Source organism: Thermobia domestica, chromosome 3, assembly GCF_964235325.1.
Source record: "Thermobia domestica chromosome 3, izTheDome1.hap1.1, whole genome shotgun sequence".
Classification (NCBI taxonomy): Eukaryota; Metazoa; Arthropoda; class Insecta; order Zygentoma; family Lepismatidae; genus Thermobia; species Thermobia domestica.
This window is the reverse complement of record NC_137456.1, coordinates 14978680-15002003: the sequence shown is the minus strand read 5'-3', so window position 1 is coordinate 15002003 and position 23324 is coordinate 14978680. Positions and strand designations below refer to the sequence as shown.

The 23324-nt window shown below is 36.2% G+C and overlaps 1 protein-coding gene across 2 annotated transcripts; it reads right to left on the bottom strand.

Moving 5' to 3' along the window:
- Positions 1 to 413: 413 nt before the first annotated feature.
- Positions 414 to 22114, bottom strand: LOC145682428 (uncharacterized). Of its 2 annotated transcripts, none has more exons than XM_081754064.1 (3): positions 22004 to 22114; positions 20171 to 20290; positions 414 to 1523 (listed from the first exon to the last, which is right to left on the bottom strand). In XM_081754064.1, exons 1-3 carry the CDS (start codon positions 22032 to 22034, stop codon positions 427 to 429), a joined length of 1248 nt encoding a protein of 415 aa, XP_081610190.1. In that variant the 5' UTR covers positions 22035 to 22114; the 3' UTR covers positions 414 to 426. The 2 variants fall into 2 exon arrangements, with proteins under 2 accessions (XP_081610190.1, XP_081610192.1); XM_081754066.1 differs by having other exon boundaries at positions 414 to 1520.
- Positions 22115 to 23324: the final 1210 nt, after the last annotated feature.

Genomic DNA, 23324 nt, shown 5'->3' with positions numbered 1-23324 from the left:
GTTTTGTAAACCTATGAATTATCTGACAACAGTTACATGAGTATCAGTTCTGCCATCTGTTGTTATCCTAGCACACAAGAAAAACAGGTAAGAACAACAATAGCAGAACCGCTACTCATGAACTTTTGTCAGACAATTCATAGGCTTACAAAACTATTTTCCTTACCGATTACAGCAAATCTTATTACGTTATTCGTTACTTGGCATAAATGTCAAATATACTGCGTAAGGCTTTACATACAGCAAACAATGAAATCCAATGTAAATTCTCACTGACAATTCTGATATGCTTGGAAGGCGATGTCCTTAGTAATAGCAAACAAGAAACACCGTCAAATAGTAGTCGTTTTGTGTTGTTTTAACACGTCATTGTTTGCTGTGTGGTCTTAAATAATAGTCAGCTTTAATAATAATTAATAATTAATATTATATTTCTTCTGAACTATTCGGTAAAATAATACAACGAAATAAGCACCATCTACACAGATTTCGACACGGTGAGCACAGTTTACGTTCACCCCGTCTTGAGTTTGTGGTTTGCGAGATTGTAGAAGGCGTATGATAAGTTGATCGGACTCTAACATTGAGATCATTTTGTGACTCTTCCTTGTGCACAAACATTCCCTCATCCATGGACTTACTCCTGGAAAATCTGGTGCGAGCCTGATCATTGGCTGTGACAATTTTTAAAGCATCGGTGTCGGAATTCGATTTATCTCTATCCCAAGTTGGAGCTTTACCTAGAGAAGTGTGCTCACACGATGTGACAGAAACCAATGCTTTAGGGGTGACTTCGGATGTTGAGAACGTTTCCATGCATAAGTTACACATTGAAGAATGTTGAAAGTTCTCCGAAATCTTACTCATTTGGCCCTGCTTCCCAGGTTCTACTTCAATCACCTCGGCCAGCATTGACGATCGGCGTAACTGATCAAGAACTTTCACGTTGGACACAAATTTGGCAGGAGTGGCATCGTGAATGCAATGTGCTTTATTTTTACTGTTTATGAAAGATTTGATTGAGAGTCTCTTAGCGGAATCCACGTGCGGTTTGGGAATCTTTACTTTTCGCTCCTGTGTAAGATTTCTTGGATTTTGTATCGTTGCTTCAAAGGTGGGCGTAGAAACTGATACTGTTGTTAATACTGAGCTATTATTAACATCGTAATACCTATTGGCTTCAAAATCAACAACAGTGGAAGTATGACTGGAATCCAACAACGGTAGTGATCCAGGCGAAACTCCTCTGCCCAGTGATTCTTGCCTTGAGTAAGGGAAACTCTCTGTGCTTTCTGCTGTGATTTGGAAACTATCCTTCTTAAAATTCTCATCATTGGAATCATAATCATACGATGAATCAGAAAACTTAAATGTGGCTGGAAAGACCTCATGTACAGGTAATTTTGAAGGAGTGGCTTGTTTATCAGGTGCTCCTTGTTGGAGAGAACGAGGTAAATATGAGGAAGTGGGTGATTCAACGGTCTCCGCAGGATTTTCAAATCCATCCCAAGATGAGAATACTGCTGTAAAACAAAATATGAAATTAAGTGTGCACTGTACTGGAGGAAGTAAAAATAACGTGCTTGATTACAAGGTTTTATGACTTAACAGTCGACTAAGAAAACAACTGAAAAGCGACATATTCATTGTGTAGTTTTCAACTAATGAGTCATTTTTACATTCTAGAAATCACGTAGACTCTCTTATTCAATGAAAAATTTATCACTAACGATTAACACAACAACAGAAAATGATCGCAGTGTATTGCTAGGTGCGATATCTATAAGTTACTGTACGTATGACCATCTGCAAGATAAATAAGCCACCTTAAAAAGGAAAACGTAGGGAGGGACACGTAATGCAGCTAATGGAGGAGGAAAAATGTATCAGAGATCCTTTGTCCGTAATAATGTAATATAATTTTTTCTAGTGAAAAGTATATTATATTTATCTAACTGATAAAAGAAAGTAGGGCAACTTAAATCACATAGATCCAATATCAATTAAAATATATAAAAAATCATTAATTTAAATTATATTTGGCTTATGTTCAGGCTTTATGTTGCGGACACGTTGCTGCCTGTCTGCCGCTAGTAGCTCTGTATAATACAGTGTGTCCATAAAGCTGCGCAACCCAAAGTTTGATTCCGTATATCTTTTGAACCAAAGACGATAAACACCTGAGATTTAAAACAAATGCAAGCGTTTTCTATATAGATATTTCCGAGATCATGACCAATGTTAGAATTTGTAACGTTTTTGTGTAGTACCGAAAGTGTAAAATAAAAAAAATAAAAAAATGTACAAAATAAAGAAAATCAATTGACCTATTTAGTAACAGAAAACTGGTTTCCTGCGGGTGAAACCCTGTGTATATGTGGAGTATGCATCAAAATTTATCCATTGGTGTGAAAATGTAACAAAGTTAATGCAGTGTTGCCATGTAAAAAGACTATTGAAGGCAAGTCTGCAAAACGGGTGTTATTTGACAGAATAGCACTCCTTGTCAACATTATTATCGTAAAATTATTGCAACAGGCGTGTTTTAGGTTAATTGTTGCTAAATAATGAGAATTTGCACATAATCAATAACCTGAATAATTATGCAAAAATTTGTGATAAATTACCTGCAGCTGGCAACCCTTTCAAAGAAACATTAGAAACTACGAGAACGTTTTGGAGGCCACATCATATCCAAAAATTTCTTGAGGTACAAAAACAGTTAGTTAGGCAAGCCAACTAACGCCCATTCCAAGATTAATTACGCCTGGTAGAGCAGCTAGAACAGCAGCATGAACTTGCCCCCACATGTTAAAAGAACAAATCGTAAAGAGTGTTTTTGTGCAGGAGTGAGTCAAAACGGGGGCTGACGAAATGACAAATGGAGTATGCATACTTGTACTCACAGTACATAGCACAGTACCAGAAAAAATATACGGACACCAGTTGCGATGAGACTTAAATATTCTTTTAATTAATTCAAATTAGGGATCATATAAACAAGTTAACTTACTTCAAATGACTATACATATATGCGTATCAAATAATATATGCATAGATCATGTGGTATATGTATTAGTTTATTTTTTCAAAGTAAACACAAAGCCTTGCTCTGAGTTTTAAAACTATTAACAATAGTCCTACCTGCAAATCAATTAAAGTATGGATTGATCATTCAGGGGAAGAACCCAGCCCCGAATGAAAATTTTTGGGGTCTAGCAGAGCCTGAGCTCCTAGGTGCCGGCGCCACTGATTGATACGTAATGTTGCTTCGAAAGAAGAACTTCTCTGATTTCATTATTCGTTAAATCACTTTTGAAAATGCTAAATATTGGTACGCGGTAATTTATTTGTAAATATTAAAAATGCAAAATTCGGTAACACTTAAACGAGTTGCAGAACTTATCCGTACTAAGCGTATTTCACCCTTAGGTTGCAAGTGAGGGTTCGTGATTTGTTTAATATTAGTGCAAATTTACACATTAAGACACAAGGAGAAAAGAGGAGAATGTAGTGTCAATAAACAACAATTTAAAAATGCACGAAGTTAACGGTTAATATCCAATATCATTATTGTCAAATATCATAATTGACAATATATCAAATATCATTATTCCGTTCAATTCATTTTTCTTCCTTTATTTTCAGGATTACATTATCACTGAATTTCTCCACTGGAGATTATCTTTTATTTAGCAGCTTCCAACTGGAGCTCTGCCTTGTAAATGAAACATTTTAAAATGTGTAAACAGCGAGGGCGAGAATCGAACACGAATTGCCGGATTACGAATCTACAACGCTAACCACTCATCTAAAGCGTTACTTCTTCCGGCTCGCCAAAATAAAGAGCCTTTTCTGTTCGCTCACAACAGTAGCTTATTAATAGTCAGATTGATTGGCAAAACACAGGAATATGTAATTGAGGACTCGGAGGGCATTATATCACTGTATTCATTAAATTATCAACATTACAGATTTTTTACAAACAATTTTTTTTACAAACAAACAAAATACAAAACTCCTTTATTTTGAATCAAATACGCCGCGTGTATAATACTCGAAAACAAACTAAAGACGAATCAATTGCTGCATATTAATCGTGGTTCAGTGATCAAGGCGCTCGACCAGTAATCTGAAGGTAGTTGAATCGAATCGGAATACGAAAGACAAGTACTTTTTTTACTTTAGAATTTTTGGTGGCGATTGATCGGCGATGACACATGTTTTATTATCTTCAGATATTTGAATACTCGGATGTTTCAATACTTGAATTATCAAATCTTCAGGAATAATAATAATAATAATAATAATAATAATAATAATAATAATAATAATAATAATAATCTCAAAGATTAAAAGTTAGGAGCTTATTTTCGCTCAGGGAATAACCTTACAACCAGAAATGTAACATTTGGCAAGAATATTTCGGTATTGTTTAGTGTTGCTCACGAGAAGAGGAATTTGTCATCTCGTTTCTGAAACAAAACAAACACAATTGAGACGAGATTTTAGATTTTAGATTCAAGACGGGACAAGGTTAACTCAAATTATAGTCTCGCTTTGGAGATGGAAATTAAGTCTAGACGAAAAGTATCGTAAAGAGTTCTCGTTTTATCTCGATTCTCGAAATAGTGTATGTCCATTCTTTAAGTAACAATTACTTTGTAGACTGAATTTTATGCGCTACTTTGTTACTTTGTATTTCGGAGCTCATTGAATTTATAATGGTCTATGTAGGTATTTTTGTAGCAAAGCTTTTATAATTACTTCTGTATATCCTAAAAGTTAGTTTATTATATGCCTTACTATTCAGTGATATTCAGTTATTTTTATTACAGTTATTTTCCTCAAAACGTACAGTAGAATACTTTCTACAGTAAACTGTAGTGGAACGCTTTGGTTTAAAATTTTGGTAGTTGCAGAGGTGTGTCCTGGAGGTCCAGACACCATCCCAAAATCCCGACTTATCTGTAAGTTTTGCCTAATTTTAGGGCAACTTTAAAAATTTTAATATCATTATATTATTATTATTATTATTATTATTATTATTATTATTATTATTATTATTATTATTATTATTATTATTATTGAAAATTTAAGACCTCAATATTACGTATTATTGCAATGTAAATAAGCATACTGAAGTTGATAGGAAAAGAAAAAGAAAGAATAAGAGATATTTTCGAGGGATTAGTGTCCGAAAGGAAACGAAACAAGAGAAAGAAGGTGTCAGCTCCTGGACTATATTAATATCGAAATTTCGGATGCCTAAACAGAAACTAAGTAGGATTTGTCTTCACTATGATACGTAGCAACATGCTTTCTTTGGATAAAAGACTTTAAATTATGTATGCATTATATTGATATTTTATCAAAATATCCATACATACCAATATAAAAAGAATAATTTCCATTTACAAATTCTTCTTGAACGGAACGTGTTGGAAATGGCAAACGAATATATTATTTCTAGCAGTAGGAGTAATAGTGGAAGACGTTCGGAATAATTGCTCGGAAACAATATCGTTTCAGACACATTTATGACTCATACTAGGCCCTAAGCATGACCCTTAGGTGTCGTATTCATCAATGGTTTGCTAAACACGTTACGTTTTCACACAGTACGAATCAAGGTTGTAGAGATACATGTGACGTCATTTTGCTATTTCCCCTGTGAAGAAAGCCGTTTCTCCTCTAACCTGTAAGATCGAAAGAAACTGAGTATTTTTCATTTTATTATACATCAGATGTATGAATATTGTAGTTGATAAAAATAACTTCCCGTAACGAGAATCGAACCAGGAACCCCTGAATTACGAAATGAACGCTCATACCACTATGCTAAGTTCTCTGTTAAGTAAGTCAAAAAAACACTAGTGTGTGTAGCAAATTGCACACGTTTACGATAACGACGAAACACAATGATTAAGGTCATGATAAAATAGTATAGTCGAGAGACTTCAAATTTAAATTAAAAACAAAAATTGACATATAGTGCCTCAGATTATAACGACCACTAACTGTGTATAACTACGGAAAACACCAGTTTGTAACGAGCTTATTGCTTGTTTTGCATTATTTTATGTCGTTATAGCCCACAGTCCGTATATTTATATAATCTAGGTTACTGTTTTATCAAAATCCATATAAACACTTTATTTCGATATTACACTTTTTATTGCATTATATAATAAGTTAAACATTTATACACAATGTACATGTAAGTTTCACAAGATGGATTCTATATATATTATATATTTTTCGTTGCTATGACAACTTACAAAACATGTCATATCACAGAACATCAATCATAATAACAGAAAAGAAATTACATCTATCTCTCTTTATATTTTCTTCTTCTTCCTTTTGAATAGCTTGTGCATATTTTAAAAGCACATTTTGCTCGAAAAATACAAGTTACTATATAAAAATTACACAATACCGTGTAACGTAATCGACACGTGAAACACTAGATTATTGTGTTTAGTACTCACCAGGGGCTACAGTCCTCATATGAGGATGGGGAGTGCTGGCTCTATTGGCGAATGCCTGAACTAAAAATTATTGCTATGCAAATGCATGAGCTGGATTTCATTGCATAGCTGAAAATTACGAGAGGTTTTTTTCCAACTTTCTAGCTTTAAAATTTAAGTAATATTTGAAGTGTGGTAAAATTATAAATTCCATTATTTGTGCCTAGTTTCTTGATATGCAAACTAATTGTAAGTATTTATATTTGTTATGGGAAAGGAAGGAAAATAAGTGAAAACATGGTACCATTTCTCGGCGTTGAATGCTTAGCTTTGAAATTAATTTGATTGACAAATTTGTTTTATGTACATGAGGTTAAATTACGAAGAATTTCTTGTAATCCATATATTACGTAAAATCGGAAAACATGAGAAATGTATTTACAGAAAATTAAAATTTATAGACCTTCAGAAGCTCGTTCAAAACTAAAAAAACATGTGGTTGCTTTGGGAAGCACATTTTTTTGCTTCACCTTATGACAAGTATAGCTTCTCAAGTTAAAGAATATAACCCAATGTTGTATTGAGTTTTCATTAAATGCTAGAAGTTGTTGTTATTATTATATATTGTTCTTACATTCTTTGTTTTCCAATAAAATAAGGTTAAAAGGAAAACTAAAATAGTTATAATTCAAATGCGCAATCCACTATTTCAGTGTTACTGCCTCTTCGGGGTACTTCTGTGAGTAATAAAATAACATATAAATAAAGACGTCACGACCGTTACATAATGTCGCCCGAAAATGGGACTTTTTTTGTGTTTAAAAATAAAAAAGAAATCCTGGACTGTTGGATATCACATATTGATTATTTGAGTTTTCGAATGACCCTCGTATATGCAATAATTACAATTCATACAATCATATATTTTACTTTTATATCAATATTATTTTCATATTTATCTTAATTCTTATAATTAATTTCGTTGTATATAGTTCAACATCGACAACAGAAGGTACATTCAAATAACGTCATAAAAGCTGTTTAATTTAAAGTCCTTTCGAGGCCATCGATACGTGTTACAAGTTGGAAGTTAACAAAATCTATGTCATTTTCTTGGGCAAAACTAAGAAGATTAGGAAATGGATATTATTATGATATTTGTATGATTGTTCTTTTAAATGAGAAAGGATCAGATATATTATCTGTTCACACAAAATGCAATTTATAAATGAAATATCGACAATATCTAGAACAAAACACGATAATCAACGTATGATGTTTATTTATTTATATTTATATTCATAGAATTCAAATAAGGTACGAATAACAAACCAAATCATAACGATATTTACAGTGAAATAAAACAAGAGTCAATTGAATACGGTTTTCTCGGACGCCGTAACTTTAGCTTAAGTTACATGACCAACGAATTCGTTTAGGTTGCATTGAAAATCATAAATCGGAATACAATCTTGCGCGTTATTTACATCTACAGTTCTTTGTTTCCTATTTCGAGAATTTTTGCCATCTAGGAAATTTCTACGAAATTCAATTCGAGAAAAATTAGATCTAATGATTACATGTTTCTTAAGTGTAGTACGATTACTATTACTGTTGTTACCAAGATTAGATTCGGTTACATTACCGGTACACGTGAATTTAACATTACTTTTTACCTTGGAATTACACTTTAATCTCACATGGATATTTCGAACTTGGTTTCGAGTAAGGTTATTTTGGTTCAGGTTAGTATTGTATTGCACCATTGATGGATTTTCAAAATTTTGCAGTCATACCTAGATGATTGAAGTCAACGCATTGCATCACGTTCTGTAAAAGCACCATCGGATTGTTCACTATTATCATTTTGGTCTTTTCGTTGAGTGAACATTTCAACAGCTCCAACTCAATAAACCAATCATTACCAACATTGGTGGGAACACACGATCTCTTTCTGAATTTTACGAATACTGGAATCAACTTCCTTTCTGCTACATGAACAAATGTCGTATACATATCATTAAACCATTCTATTACAATTGCTTCATCTCTAGAATTAATATCATGTTGAATATACTGTGAATACAAGCAACCAATAGCATTCACTAGACGAAAATGGCCATAACTTTCCGTATATTTATGCATACTAAAATCATCGTTACACGCAGCATCAGTAAATCAATCAAAAACATTCGAATAAAGAGAAAAATCGGGAAGATCTAATTCAACCAATACCGCAGTATGTTTTTGCGAACACTTAGCAAATTTCATCCACGCATTTAAATCAATGACGTCATATTCCTTCGTCAATGCAAATTTTGGATCTACAGGTTCACTTAACGTTTCGGTAACTGATAAATGTTGGCTATTACTGTCGAGTTGTTGTTTCAATTGTACAATCTGCTGATTCATTTGCTCACCAAAATCTTGCTTCAATTGTCCAATATGTTGTTTAATAAGGTTACCCAGGTCAGAGGAAGTGTACATTTCCTAGTATCAGTTACTTCAGGTGTATTTTCAGTACCAGGAAGACTCATCTTAGTATTCCTATAAATTTTTATTCCACTCCTTAATAAAGTATATTCCGTTTTGATGTCTTTAATAAAATTACTACGTAACCTAAAAATTAATCTGCAGTTATTTATTTAGGAGATTGTTTACTTCTTACAAATCTCCTGAATTCCTGAGGCGGCAAACCACCAATTTATAAGAGGTCCATAAGATTTAACCCCGGGTGGAAACACCAATTTATAACGTCCTTAAATGTGTATAACTACGGAAAACACCAGTTTGTAACGAGCTTAATGCTTGTTTTGCATTATTTTATATGTCGTTATAGTCCACAGTCCGTATATTTATATAATTTAGGTTACTGTTTTATCAAAATCCATATAAACACTTCATTTCGATATTACACTTTTTTATGCATTACGTAATAAGTTAAACATTTACACACATTGTACATGTAAGTTTCACAAGATGGATTCTATATATATTATATATTTTTCGTTGCTATGACAACTTACAAAACATGTCATATCACTATCACAACAGAACATCAATCATAATAACAGAAAAGAAATTACATCTATCTCTCTTTATATTTTCTTGTTCTTCCTTTTGAATAGCTTGTGCATATTTTAAAAGCACATTTTGCTCGTAAATACAAGTTATTATATAAAAATTACACAATTTCGTTACAAGATCACTTTTTTTTGATTAACCGAAAGTATCTCCGTAACTTGTCTTTTATTATACTTAGTAATACTCGTTTTACAGTTATTTCCAGTAACCTTGAACGACAGGGACAAGAACACAGATTCATCGAGGACATATTCAATTTCAAAGGATCTCCCACCGGAATTGAACACGGGACCGCGAGCACTAAACTATCTGAGGCAGTGATAGCGTGGGTCAATGAAAACTTGACCCACCCCCCACCATGACCCACCACGATCCGCCATAACCCTCTACTAACCGTGGCCCACTCTGACCCACCACCAACTGACCTGCTCCGACCCACCACCTACCAAAACATGATACACAGCCTCTTCTCTACTGACTAAAGAGTTTATACTTGTAATAAAACCAGGTTGTGAAATTCTAACTAATCGGAGTTTGAATTTTTACGGTTACTCGCTCAAGCAGCGGACTGTTACAATAACGGTGGATCTGATCTTTACGATATAAAATGGTAGTTTCTCATGGGCCAAATTTCGATGAATTTCAATTAAATTATCATGGTATAATTATTTCCTTGTTGAATTATCGATACTTTTCAGTGGAAAAGTGGAAATTTGAAAGTCCCAAATCAAGGTAAGTAGACCAACATATAGGTCCTAACTTAAATTTTCCGTGTAATCAAGCGTACATTACAAATTTTATGTCTATTTTTCTCGTAACTTTATTGCCTGATTGCCCTGTGCCCTAAGAGCTCCGTATAATAAATATAAGCTTCAGAAATTATTATAGTACAAGGTGCATTGTTTCTGTTTCTCAATTTGTTTGTGAATTTGTTTCTCAACTAATATCGATCATTTTCGATTATTTTTACAAACCAACCCACTACCAATTTTGCATGTATAGAAAGTGTAAAGAACAATTTTAAAACATGCTATGAGACGTTCTGTTCATTTTCAATAAAGAGTTAATATACTGAATTTCAGCTCCGTAAGTTTAACGGTTTGTGAGATACTCATTCTTTCGCAAAAATTCGGATCCCCAATGCCCCATTAAGATATTATTATAATGAAAGTGATATGATAACCTCGCAGTTTGGATTAAGGCCTAACTATATACCAAAAGTCATTTCATTTGACTTTCCAATTTGACCGTGATGATCAGGCACACATAGCTACATTCATTTTTATACTATAATTTATATATTATAGTGATTCAAAAATGTATTGTTTCAAGTAGTTAGCTCCTCTAAAAACTCACAGGCTTTGTGTCTTAAAAGCGAAGTAGTAGTATAAGTCCTATTGCTATTATTGCCACCTAATAAAGTTGATGCGTTTGTTGCTTCTAGTACACAATCACTTAGAAAAAAGAAGCAACAAATGCATCAAATGCGGGAGATGAATTTAGAACATCTAAATGACGCATGCCTAGCACATCTTGTGCTGTTGGGTATCTGAAACAGTATGTACCTAAAGGACGTACCTAGAACATGACAGATATAACGTATGTCCCAAGTGACGACATAAAAACAAATGGCTGTTAGAGTGCGAGACTGAGCAGGTATATAAGTGCTATATTTGTGATGCATAGTTGCAAATATCAATTAGATGTAACAAGTACCTAAAACTAGGTGGTTGAAGTACATACTTAGCACATGAATATCATATGTGCCAAGTGTCGGGTACCTAAAAAGTAGCTGGGACACCTAAAGAGCACATGCCTAGCACATCTTGTGCTGTTAGGGAATATGCTTACATTTGTTTCAAGTCTTAGGTCTTTATCGTTCTTAGTTCAAAAGATATACGCAATCAAATTTTGGGTTGTGTAACTTTATGGACACACTGTACTATGGAAATTAAATTTTAATAATAATAATAACAATAACAATAATAATAATAATAATAATAATAATAATAATAATAATAATAATAATAATAATAATAATAATAATCATCATCATCATCAATTTCATCAATAAACATGAAAGGACAAGTCCTGACAGAGCCATGTTAGGTCTCGGGACATTTTCTCCGAAATTGGGATTGACTCAACAAACTTGGGACGGGTAGTAACGCTAGAACTACTCGACATCCAATTCGAGTAACTGTCGAGGGCAATACGAAAATTGCTGCAAGAAGACTGCAAATCTCAATTGAAGACATACATCGAATATTTCTGTCGGGAGATTTGCAGAATCAATATCCATGCTGTTGCTGACAAATCCTTGATGACCAGAGTCAATAGAAGAAAATTATTTCATAATGTTTGCAAATCTCAATTGAAGACATACATCGAATATTTCTGTCGGGAGATTTGCAGAATCAATATCCATGGTGTTGCTGACAAATCTTTGATGACCAGAGTCAATAGAAGAAAATTATTTCATAATGTTTGCAAATCTCAATTGAAGACATACATCGAATATTTCTGTCGGGAGATTTGCAGAATCAATATCCATGGTGTTGCTGACAAATCTTTGATGACCAGAGTCAATAGAAGAAAATTATTTCATAATGTTAACCAAGGATGTTATAAAATAGAGGATCTGCTCATATGACAAAATCGTGAAGCCATACGTCAGTGCTTCGCCACACCTACTCTGCCCACTCCGCGCCACTAAGATCACAGTGTTTCGCGCCAACAATCATGGCGGAAACGAGAGTAGCCAATCAGACGTTCCGGTCCAGATGATGCTCGGTTGTTTTGTGACTTCATTGTGTTCATATGATGAAGATACGTATGGGCAGATCCTCTATTTTATAACATCCTTGATGTAAACAGTACAAGTCGTGCACTACGGACAATATGAAGTTTATTGTCCTCTAATGATTCATCTCTCACGTTCTTTCCCGTATCCGGTGGAAAAGTTCTAAATACGCTTTCTGGTTCGTTTTAGTGTTTCACGTCGAGATTGTAGGTCGAATCTACAATATTGAATCTCTATCCACCAGCTGTTCTACAGAGGACTTACGACAGAGGTGTAGTAAGATTGAAAATCTGTTATGTCCTGCATGAATCCCTGGACAAGCATTACTGGGTTCCTCGGGTATTTTACAGGAACCAGTCAAAAAATATTTTCTCCAGCAACATTACGTCATAAGATACGTCATTACGTCAATAAACATACAATTCTATCTCTGTTCACTTGAACTCGATACGTCATCACGTCAATAAACAGACTCTATCTCTGTTCACTTGAACCCTTAAAGATTTCTGCTACAAATTGTTCTCATATAAGCTTTGTATTCCAATGTAAAAGCATTCTCAGGAGTGAAGAGATCACACCAATTGCGAGCAAACTTGTTAGATTTAAAGTAGTATGCTCTATTATGTTCCAGGTAGTCATATGTTCTGTTTTAGGCGGGACAGTACCAATTTTAGAATTATTTTCCGCTATTGAAGAAATGATCGGTGGGACACAGTAATGTCTTGCTTTGATCCTACAGACTTCAACATACCCAAAAATCTGTGCGTTTCTTAAGATATGATTGTCATCTTACGTTACATGCAACCGGCGATTATAATGTACTGCATTAGCTCGCGAAAATCATAAAAATCATAACTATTTTAATTATGCAAGAAATTGTAACATATTACGTTGAGATATTCACAATGAAAATATCTCCAGTTTAATTTTTCACTTGGAAGGAAAACGACTTAGGTAATTACGGTATGTTTTGGATTATAACCAATGTTCGAAATGAAAACAAACCAGAGGAGGTATGTTTTATTACAATTTTGATTCGACATACCGGCTACCTAATGTTGAAATGCAGTGAGGGTATGTTGCCCAAAAGATTGCACTTCTGTTTACATAATGACTGAAAACCATTGGAGAGCATATCTGTAGTAACGGGTGGGGATTGGTGTGTGGGGGAGCATGGAGAGACTTTGATCCCCTAGAACTTTCAGAAAAATATATTGCCTTATATTGTATTATAGAGAATTATACAAGAGAATGTTCAAAAACCGAATGAGGATATTAATAATTTCCTGCGGGAAAACTCCCGGTCCCTCACTCGATCGTGGGGTATTCCAAACACCCGGAAGGTCCGCTCCCACAGCAGACAACCCGTAAACCTGCCCATGCTTAAAATACGGTATTTATGTGGATCGTTCAATAAAGATGTGGCCTGACCCATTTCCAGTTGGGATAGGTTACAGATGTTAATAATGTGGAATGGTACATATCTGTATGGAAATATTGCAAAATATCAGCCTTCTAACCTAAACCGTTTTGTTGTTACATATCCTAATCCATGACAACGTGTAACTATGGAAAAAGTTGAGGCCAGAGCCGTGATTCGTTATCTGCTTTTTAAGGGGAAATCGCCCAAGGAGATTCACGAGGAGATGATCAATGGGTATGGTGATGTTGCCCCATCCTACAGCATGGTGAAACAGTGGTACAATGAATTTAGAGGTGGTCGGACATTAGTGCAAGATGACCCAAAACCAGGAAGGCCTCAATCAGCCACTGATGATGACACTGTGAAACAAGTGGAGGCATTAATCCCAGAAGACAGACGAATAACTATCCAGGAACTATCCCAACAGGTCAACATAAGTGTAAGATCTACCGAAACAATCATCCATGACCATCTGCACCTGTCAAAATTGAGTGCCAGGTAGATTCCAAGACTGCTGCAACCTTTTCAGAAGGAACAACGCGTGCAAACATTAAAGCAATGTTTGGAACTGTGCAATCGTGAGCCAAAGGACGATGCATGGATTCATACGTTTGATCCCGAGACCAAAATGGAGTCCAAGCAGTGGAATCACAGGGGGTCACAGCCTCCAAAAAGGCTCATGTGGTACTATCAGCTATAAACTAGGTGAACTTCTTTGCAGACACCTCATTTTAAAAAAAAATAGGAAAAAGATGTGAAAAACGTCGGTGTTGTCAACTTAGAAATTATTTCTACATAAGAAACAAATCCTTTTACGTGCAAAGCTATTCGTCAATTATTGTCTATAAAAATGGATTTACCAAAGGTATTTAGCATCTACTTTCTAGTGACGGTACGAGTATGTTTTAATCATTAAAAAACCAGAGACGGTATGCCTTCATCACTGAAAAACCAGAGATGGTATGGCATACCACCGCATACCGTCTCACTTCGACCATTGAGTAACGTATCCGAATCATACGTCTCAATATACTGTACTTGTACTCAAGGTACGAAAAATTAAACATAAAATGACATGGACGAAGGGTAAACTGGAAGATAAGAATTGGAACGTAATTAACAAACCAAAGGAGTCAGAGAGATCACGTAAAAAATCCTTCCTTGTCTCCTGTTAACAAGTTAAAATCATGATCTAAAGCACATACCGTAAAACTAGGTTACTTTCGGACTGCTCGGGTACCTTTTTGGGACACAGATATTTGCATGTTCAGGATGGTGTGGAATATCCTGCTACAGTCGAAAGTGGAATTCCATGCCACTATTAGAAAAAAAAAATTATCTGCTGTTTTTAATAGCAACTTCTGAAACCACTCGAAAGCACATTCTCGGAAGCGTGACAGTCTGTAGTGTCTTGTGGATAGATAGGGAAGGAGGTAATTTTGACCAACTTTCATCATACGTGCAGAAAGTGGAGCCATTGTTACGAAAAAACAGGTATCTATAATGAATATTGGATACCTTGATTATAATTGTCGATAACGTGCGCAGGCAGCAGACAAAAAAAAAAAGTGTTGATGTGGTGAATTTTATCACAGTTGAAACATTGGCGGGGAAACTCTGTGACACTCCTAAAACATTGGCGGGGTAACATGCTTAAGAGGCAGTCATAATCATGATGACAAGAGAAGATAATTATACATTAGAGAAGACATCTTGTCTACTGTGATAGGAGAAACACCTCCCAGAAAAGAATAGCAGTGTCTCAACTTCAACAAACTATCAGAAGGAAGAAATTGAACGTTTCCGCTAGACAAACAATCTACTCTAAGGACATATCAAGTGCAGAGGCCTTCAGCAGTGATCAAAATATATCGGTATTGCTCACTTCTAGTGCAAGGCGAGCGTTCCTGACAGAAAAGACAAACAGAAGCAGAAACCTGTCACTGGGAAATTCCGTTATCATTCTCAGCAGTTCCTTACGCAGAGCCTAATAACTGTCTCCTCCGATTTCTGGCAAAATTGTAAATTGATTCAAATGAAGACACCATTTATTCTGTAATGTCAGGACATCCTAACAAGGCCATATCAAATTTGTGCAAGGGTCAGTTCATATTCGGAAACTATGAAGGTGAGGTCTACCCAGGACGAACTGTTCAAAGGACTATCAACAACTGAGGCGCCTAATATCAAAAGTGGCCAAATCTATTTTTTTTACCAAAATTGATTTATAAATCGCTTGTTATATGCTTGATCTAAAGGAATTCCATGTGAACAGAATTTTGTTTAAAAACTTAATATTTCATACTAAAAACCTGGTTCAAATATGGGACTTTGTCCGCGTGTATATGGAGCTTCACTGCACGTTTTGCGAGATTACTCGAAACTAAGCGAAATGGATGTGATTGGTTTTGATAGTAGGCGCCTCAACTGTTTGGTCAGTACCGTGCAAAAGTGCAGTAATTATATTGATAATAACTGAATAAAAGACGACAACTTATACTAAAAGACGACAACTTATACTATACTGAGTTTTCACAATTAATAAACCTCTACACATAAAAAGGCCGCCGAAGAATCTTCACTATGAACGACCCGAACGGTCTTGTACAACGAATACTTCATTGATTGTTTTGTTTTGTGTGCATTTTGGATATCTTTTCCTTCATTTCAGTTGCTGCATTTGTGCACAACTCCTTTGTGTGTAGGGGCGTGGTGGCTCAGTGGTAGAGCGTTCACCTCCGGTGCTCGGGGTCCCTGGATCGATCTCAGCTCGCGCCGTGTAGACTTTGTGGTGGACAAAGATCATGTTCGTGGGTTTTCTCGGGGTTCTCCCGTTTTCTCCCACTTTCTTCATTCCACCATTTCATTCATTTCTCATAATCACTGTCTCCTTTAGCCTAATCGCCATAATCGTGGCACGTAAAACTCAACCCTGCAGCCATTTATAAGTACGATTACGTTTACAAGGGGATGAAAATATTGTTATTGTTCAGAATAGTGTTAATAAGGATCAGGCCCGCATCCAGACAGAAGTTTGGGGGGGCATGAATAAGTAGGGGGCCAAGTCATTAAAAAATTCTCTTACAAATATCTAAATTGTAATTTTTGTATTTTGTATTGAGGTCTGAAGGGGCCTTTAAAACTTTAGGGGGGTAGGCCCCCTGACCCCCTCTAGTTGCGGGCCTGATAAGAATATTTTTAAGAACGGTGAGGACAATGACGGCGATTTGGAGTTATTGAAGATTATTAGATAGAATAAGCCTATTATATATTATTGCTATTATTAATAGTAGTATCTTACTTGTTTCTACAATTAGCACTTGCGTAACGAATACACAATGATTTTAAAGACAAAATCGATAATTTTGTCCTCTGAGGTTGGCAACTCTGACGTAGTTGAAGGGTTAACTTTGAAATAGAAGTGCGGGGAATAGCTAAATACATTGTGTTCTGATAGTTGTTTGCCTCACATTTACAAAGCAGAAGATTGATTCTACAGGATGGTCCAAAAGTGTTGAAACACCCAAATAAAATCCAAACCGTTCAGAATCGGAAAAAAAAAAAAAGAGAGAGAGAGAAGTGTGACGGTAACAGACGAGGGGGAAAATCTTTTAAGACATATGGCACCAGCGGCCGCCATCTTAAAATGGCGGGAACTTTTTAAAATGGGAACCCTATCGTGTGATAGATCAAATAGTGATTTTTTTTTTTCAGGAATCCAGTGGTGAAACGTTTCTGACTCTACGACCAGTTGCTGCAAAGTTTTAATCGACTTTATGTATTTACCTGGAGATAACACTGCGGGCAATGTGTGGCTCATGTCCAGTCATAAATTACACTGCCCAGTATGTCCTCAAGAATGCTGGCACACGCAGCAATAACCCTGCGTTGAAGGTGGTTAATGTCCCTGATCTAGGCAGCATACACAATGAATTTCACGTAACCCCACAGAAAAAAAAATCCAATGCAGTGAGGTCTGGGGAACGTAGTGGTCATTCTACAGGTTCTCGCCGGCCTATCCATCTCTGTGGGAATTGCTCACCGAGGTACTCACGAGCACATAGTCCGAAATGACGTGGTGCCCTGTCATGTTAGAAGAACAAAGGGAAAGAGCCATCCTCTAATGCAATGGACGGCAGGATCTCCTCCTCAAGCATGTTACGGTAGGTAATTGCATTTAAATTGCTCTCGATGAAGAATGGGCCCACCACACGGGTACCCCACACACCGCACCACACAATCACTTTGTCAGAGTCAACGACCCGAGAATCGCCGTACTAGTGTGGATTGTTGTCACACCAATATCGGTTATTTTTACTTGTTCATCTTGCCCGACACAAAAAAATTGGTCTGAATTGATTCTGTCTTAGTAGTTCCGCGGGCCACTCACAGAATTCGACTCGGCGGTCTGGATCATCCTCGGTTAGATGTTGGAATAGCTGTACCTGGAATAGCCACTTATGCACAGATACGATTCGCAGGATGGACGTACGGGATTGGGCTAGGACAGTGGTTCTTAAAGTGGGGTCCGCGGACCCCTGGGAGTCCGTGGGATTTAGACGGGAGTCCGCGACGTCTAAAAATTGAAATGCGTTGTTATCAAAATGGAACTCTCAGCTGTTATGGAAGAAGTATTTTTAAGACTAAGAAACTGCAGCTATGGGCAGTACGAGTACAAAACAATAACTTAATCATTTCCAGTGCTCAAGGATTTCATTGATTCTTCAGGTGAAAAACTCTTCTGAATGCACAAAACACTTGTAGGACACTTGACAGCATTAGCTGCATGTTTTCGAGAATATTTCTCTGTCTCACAACTTCGGAATGTTGGATTGAAAATCCTTTCACTAATGTAGAAATCCATGACATACAAGGTATGAATCTCTCTAACACAGAGCAAGAACAGCTATTGAAACTATCCTGTGATAGTTCATGGAAAAATGTTTTTAAAGAAAATGAACTTCGTAGCTTTTTGTTGCGTGTGTGTTGTGAGTATGAAGAGTTGTCTAAAAAGGCACTGCAACATTTGATGTCTTTCCCTACCACTTACTTATGTGAGCAGACCTTTTCTGCCCTTCACAGTATTAAAACCTTAAAGCGAAATCGTCTTAATGTGGAATTTGATCTAAGATTGATGATGACAAATCTTATTCCATATTTCAATGCAATTATGGAAAATATTGTTTACCAAGTGGGTATTCTTTAAAAAAAAAAAAAAAAAAAAAAAGAAAAGAAAGAAAGAAAGAAAGAAAGAAAGAAAGAAAGAAAGAAAGAAAGTAAAAGAAAAAACATTGATTTTCAGTCTTGAAAGTTACTGTATTTTCAACTGAAATTTCGTCCACTAGGAAACAATCATGTATCTTTAGAATAAATTACTTATTGTATTATTTTTTGATCTTTTTCTTGTCTGTGGTAATTCTAATTAGTGCATTTTTTAATCCCCGTAAAATTTCAGATAGCATTCCAAGGGGGTCCGCAGATCACTTTCTGAATGAACAGGAAAGTTATCGGAAAGTTTGAGAACCACTGGGCTAGGCGACGGGCACTGCGGGTGGGACTTTTCGCGAATGATGCCAACACAGCAGCGGATGTAGCTTCGTCCATCGCTGTGCGAGGCCAGCCTACCGGGTTTTGGTTTGTTTTCCACCGACCCGGTTACCTTAAGTTTCGCAATAAATTTCTACACTGCACTATGGGAAATGTGCTCCCGTTCTGAGTGACGAGCGTTAAAATCGTCTGCGATTTGTTTGCTGCTACACTCTCCTGAGATCAACACGATCTCTATCAGCTTAACCCTTGTTAGCACCATTCCGTGTTATGCCACCTGAAACAAAAGAAAATCGGTTAAAACTCTGCAACGGTTGGTCGCAAAGCCAAAAACATTTCACCACTGGATTCCTGGAAACATTTCAGTCCTATGTAATGTATCACACGATAGGGTTCCCATTTTAAAAAAGTTCCCGCCATTTCAAGATGGCGGCCGATGTAACATATGTCTCAAAATATATTACTTCTCGTCTGTTATCATAACTTTTTTTCTCTTTCCCAATTCTGAACAGTTTGGATTTTATTTGCGTTTCCACACTTTTGGAGAATCCTGTACTTTGCTCAGTCAGTATTGGATCTAAATAGCTGACTTCTTTATTGTGACTTTCTAATTATGCCAAAATTGTACAAAAGTAACCCTGTTTTACGGTATCTCATTATATTCTAAGAAAATATAGCTACTGCAGCATTTTGTGGTAAGAATGTACTTCTTGAATCCACAATTTCGTTATCCAAAACTCATAAATAAAAATGTGTTTGTTTCTTGTTTTGTGGTTTTAAAAACTTGATACACTAAACCAGTACAAATGGAGTAGTGATGTATATCTTTGAAAAACTTACTGTCAAATGGACAACGAGTCTTCAGAAAAGCCTTCAGCTGACGATGCAATTCCTCGTTTCGAGAGTCCGATCCACAAAGCTCGAAGCAGATCTTATCTACATATTCCTCCCATGCGAGCTCTGTCAAATAAAGAAAACCATTTTCAAAAAATGTTGTAAGGTATAACGAATGATTCTGCTGTTCTTCTTTGTTAAATCTATACGTTTCTTGGAACAGTAGGGCCTAATTGATTTCTAAACAACTTCCATGTATCTTATGGTGTACGAAAATATCTTATTTCTTTGAGTATCGATGAAAACGATGCGCATGATACCTTCAATATAATTCTTAAATGTATGATACACATTTTTATACGAAGAGAAAGTACTTTTGTAAGTATGTTGCCTGTTGGATGCAGGCAATACTACTTACTTCACTGTATAGTTGGTTGTCCAGCTTCAATAACTGTATGGCGCAAATGGACTACCTGCTGTATTTATAAATAAGCTTTATAAAAACCACATTGGATCTCAAAGACTTCGCAGGTTGTTTGGACTGGACGCCCTCAAACGATGGCCCAGTTCTCCATGTAGCAAATCTATAAGGATTTATTGTGTGTAGCTCGGAATTGTTAGTTCCCAGCGCTTCGCATTAGCAAGAGGCTACCCAAGAGACCCATGGATATAATTGTAAAATACCGTATGCAATAAGAACTTACTATGCATGGCATTATTCAGATGCTTACACCTCATGGAATATGAAGAATTAGATCCTTCCTCTCGTTTGTCAACTGATCTATTCTGAATGGTAGTTAAGTCCTTTAAAATACCCTGATTCTTACAGGCGCCACACTGTCCGCATGCGTCGTGGTAATGTAACTTCCTGGGGCCAATAGTCTGAACTTGATTTACATAGTTGCTCTATTTATAGCCATCGGACTAATTTGGCTAAACACTAATAAAAATGAAATGAAATCTTTTAAGTTTTATGTTCCACGGTTATGACGGTCAGGCTAAAGGAGACAATGATAATGAGAAATGAATGAAACAGTGGAATGAAGACAGTGGGGGAACCCCGAGAAAACCCACGCACACGGTGTTTGTTTACCACAAAGCTCACTTGGCATGAGCAAAAACTAACTTTATGGTTTATGGTACTTGGAGGTTCAATGCTACGTTCACAAAAGCTCTCCATTGACTTCTATTCATACTAATCCGGCTTAAATATTAAATTTATTATTCTTTACCTGAAAATAATTGCACTCTATCAACGTTTACAAGGAGCACACTCACGCTTAACTTTGCTTTTGTTGACCTTTAATCCTCACAGGATCTGCCCACACTGTCTCTGTGCTTCCTCAAACCTTCTAGGAAGTACGTACATCCACCGCGTCTGTACTACCCATCAGAGATAATCACAACTTTTTTTTTTTTTTTAAACATTGTGCAGTCTCACTTGCTTCTTTGATCATTCGTTCACTAATAGTTAACTCTATATATTTGACTAAACACAAGCACCGGTAGTATTTTTTAGTTCGTTAAGTTAAAAATAATGAGCCTCACGCAGAGTCGTTTTGACGTACGATTAACGTCATACTAAAGAGCTGACTACTGCAGGAAACATATGTTAGTCGAACTCTTTAGTGTGGCACTAATCACTCGTCAGAACGACACTGCATAAGGCCCAATATTTCTAAGAAACATGTCACTTTAAAATTATCATGTTAACAGGGTGGAAATATTTAAATTTCATTATCAATGTCTCATTAAACAATAAATCATATGAAACAATAAATCCATGATAACACTAGCTCTCTTAAATCTTAGAATTAGATTTCTATTCCTAGTACGTACTGATTCTCTCTTCGCGGTTTATACGATCCATCGAGGTCACTGCTTTCGTATATAACCGTGGTTCTCATACAGAGGTTCATACTTTCGTTGTTAAGGTTAACTTCTTTGGCAACACACAATTATTATCGTGACAATTATTGCAGATGAGGTAATCTAGCTGCAAAATTAAAAAAGAAAAGAAAAGAAAAGAAATGCTACTTTGTTTTATTCGACTTTCAATAAATATTTTGTTTATACAAATAAACTTATTCTCACTGTATTCATAGCCACTACCTATACCACTGACTAACACAACCCTCTCGGGCACAGACTAGAATACATACAGACGAGCAACTTCCTATATGCGCTATTGAAATCAGTTTGGATCGTCTACACAGCGAAAGAACCAATCAACGCTCTCGGTAGGCGAGATCAGTGTCGTCGTGTGTGGATGGCGCTGCCATCGGTCTTGGAACGTGACGTCATGGGTTGTCCGAGTAACCGGCGGATTGTTTTCCTCTGCTTTGTATCTCAGTGTTAGATGTAGTACAGTAAGCTAATATTCACTTTTTCTTGTACTGTCTCTGGATTAGATGTTTCGTTCCAGCTTTTGTTATAATAATAGATTTTTCTTTTAAAGAGTTCAGTTTGAAAATATCTAAATTCCGCGAAGTACGTCAACATAAAAAGGTGTTCCCCAAATGCAAGTAAAAAAAGTGAAAATCTACTCTGTGGTTACTTTCGAAATTTCCACGTAGGTGACGTCAGATCAATTGGTTAGCTCCGTCGTCGCGTGTTAGAGACGCTACTGTCGCCAAATTTCCAGTTTTTCTCTGAGTTGGCGGTCTGTGCTCTCGGGAGAGTAATGCTCCCGGAAGTACGTTTTCTCGCGCGCTACTCTAGCCAGCTGTTTTACGCGCTATCCTAGCCAGCTGTTTTGTCACAAAATTTATATCATGGAGTACAAGGGGAACAAAACGAGCCCTCCGGGGCTTCTAACCCGTTCCTGCTCCAACGGTGCCGACTTTCCAAAATGTATGTGGGTGCATACCAGTGGCGGGCCGTGTTATATATTTTCTGGGGGTCTCGATAGTTTTGATTGATTTCCTTTTAGTTAAAATATTTTATGAACACTGTCATAAAGGGCTGTGCTCGATTCTATTCACAATATAGTTCAATTTTTTTTATTATTGTGTGGACTGCTTTTGACTAGACAAGAGACAGGCAAGGAAGGGGGGGGGGGTTGCTTGACTGCCTTTGCACACATTTGAAACAATTTTGCTTTAGAGGTTAGATATGTTAACCTCCATTTCAATGTTTTAATTGCTTATTATTTTTGATA

What these genes read in the sequence shown, in the direction of transcription:
- LOC145682428 (XM_081754064.1), bottom strand. Translation starts at nt 22,034, where the DNA reads ATGGATCGTATAAACCGCGAAGAGAGAATCA. An exon ending in AAACCGCGAAGAGAGAATCA is followed by an intron (nt 20,291 to 22,003) that starts GTACGTACTAGG and finishes TTTATTTGACAG; the next exon opens with AGCTCGCATGGGAGGAATAT. An exon ending in GACTCGTTGTCCATTTGACA is followed by an intron (nt 1,524 to 20,170) that starts GTAAGTTTTTCA and finishes TTTGTTTTACAG; the next exon opens with CAGTATTCTCATCTTGGGAT.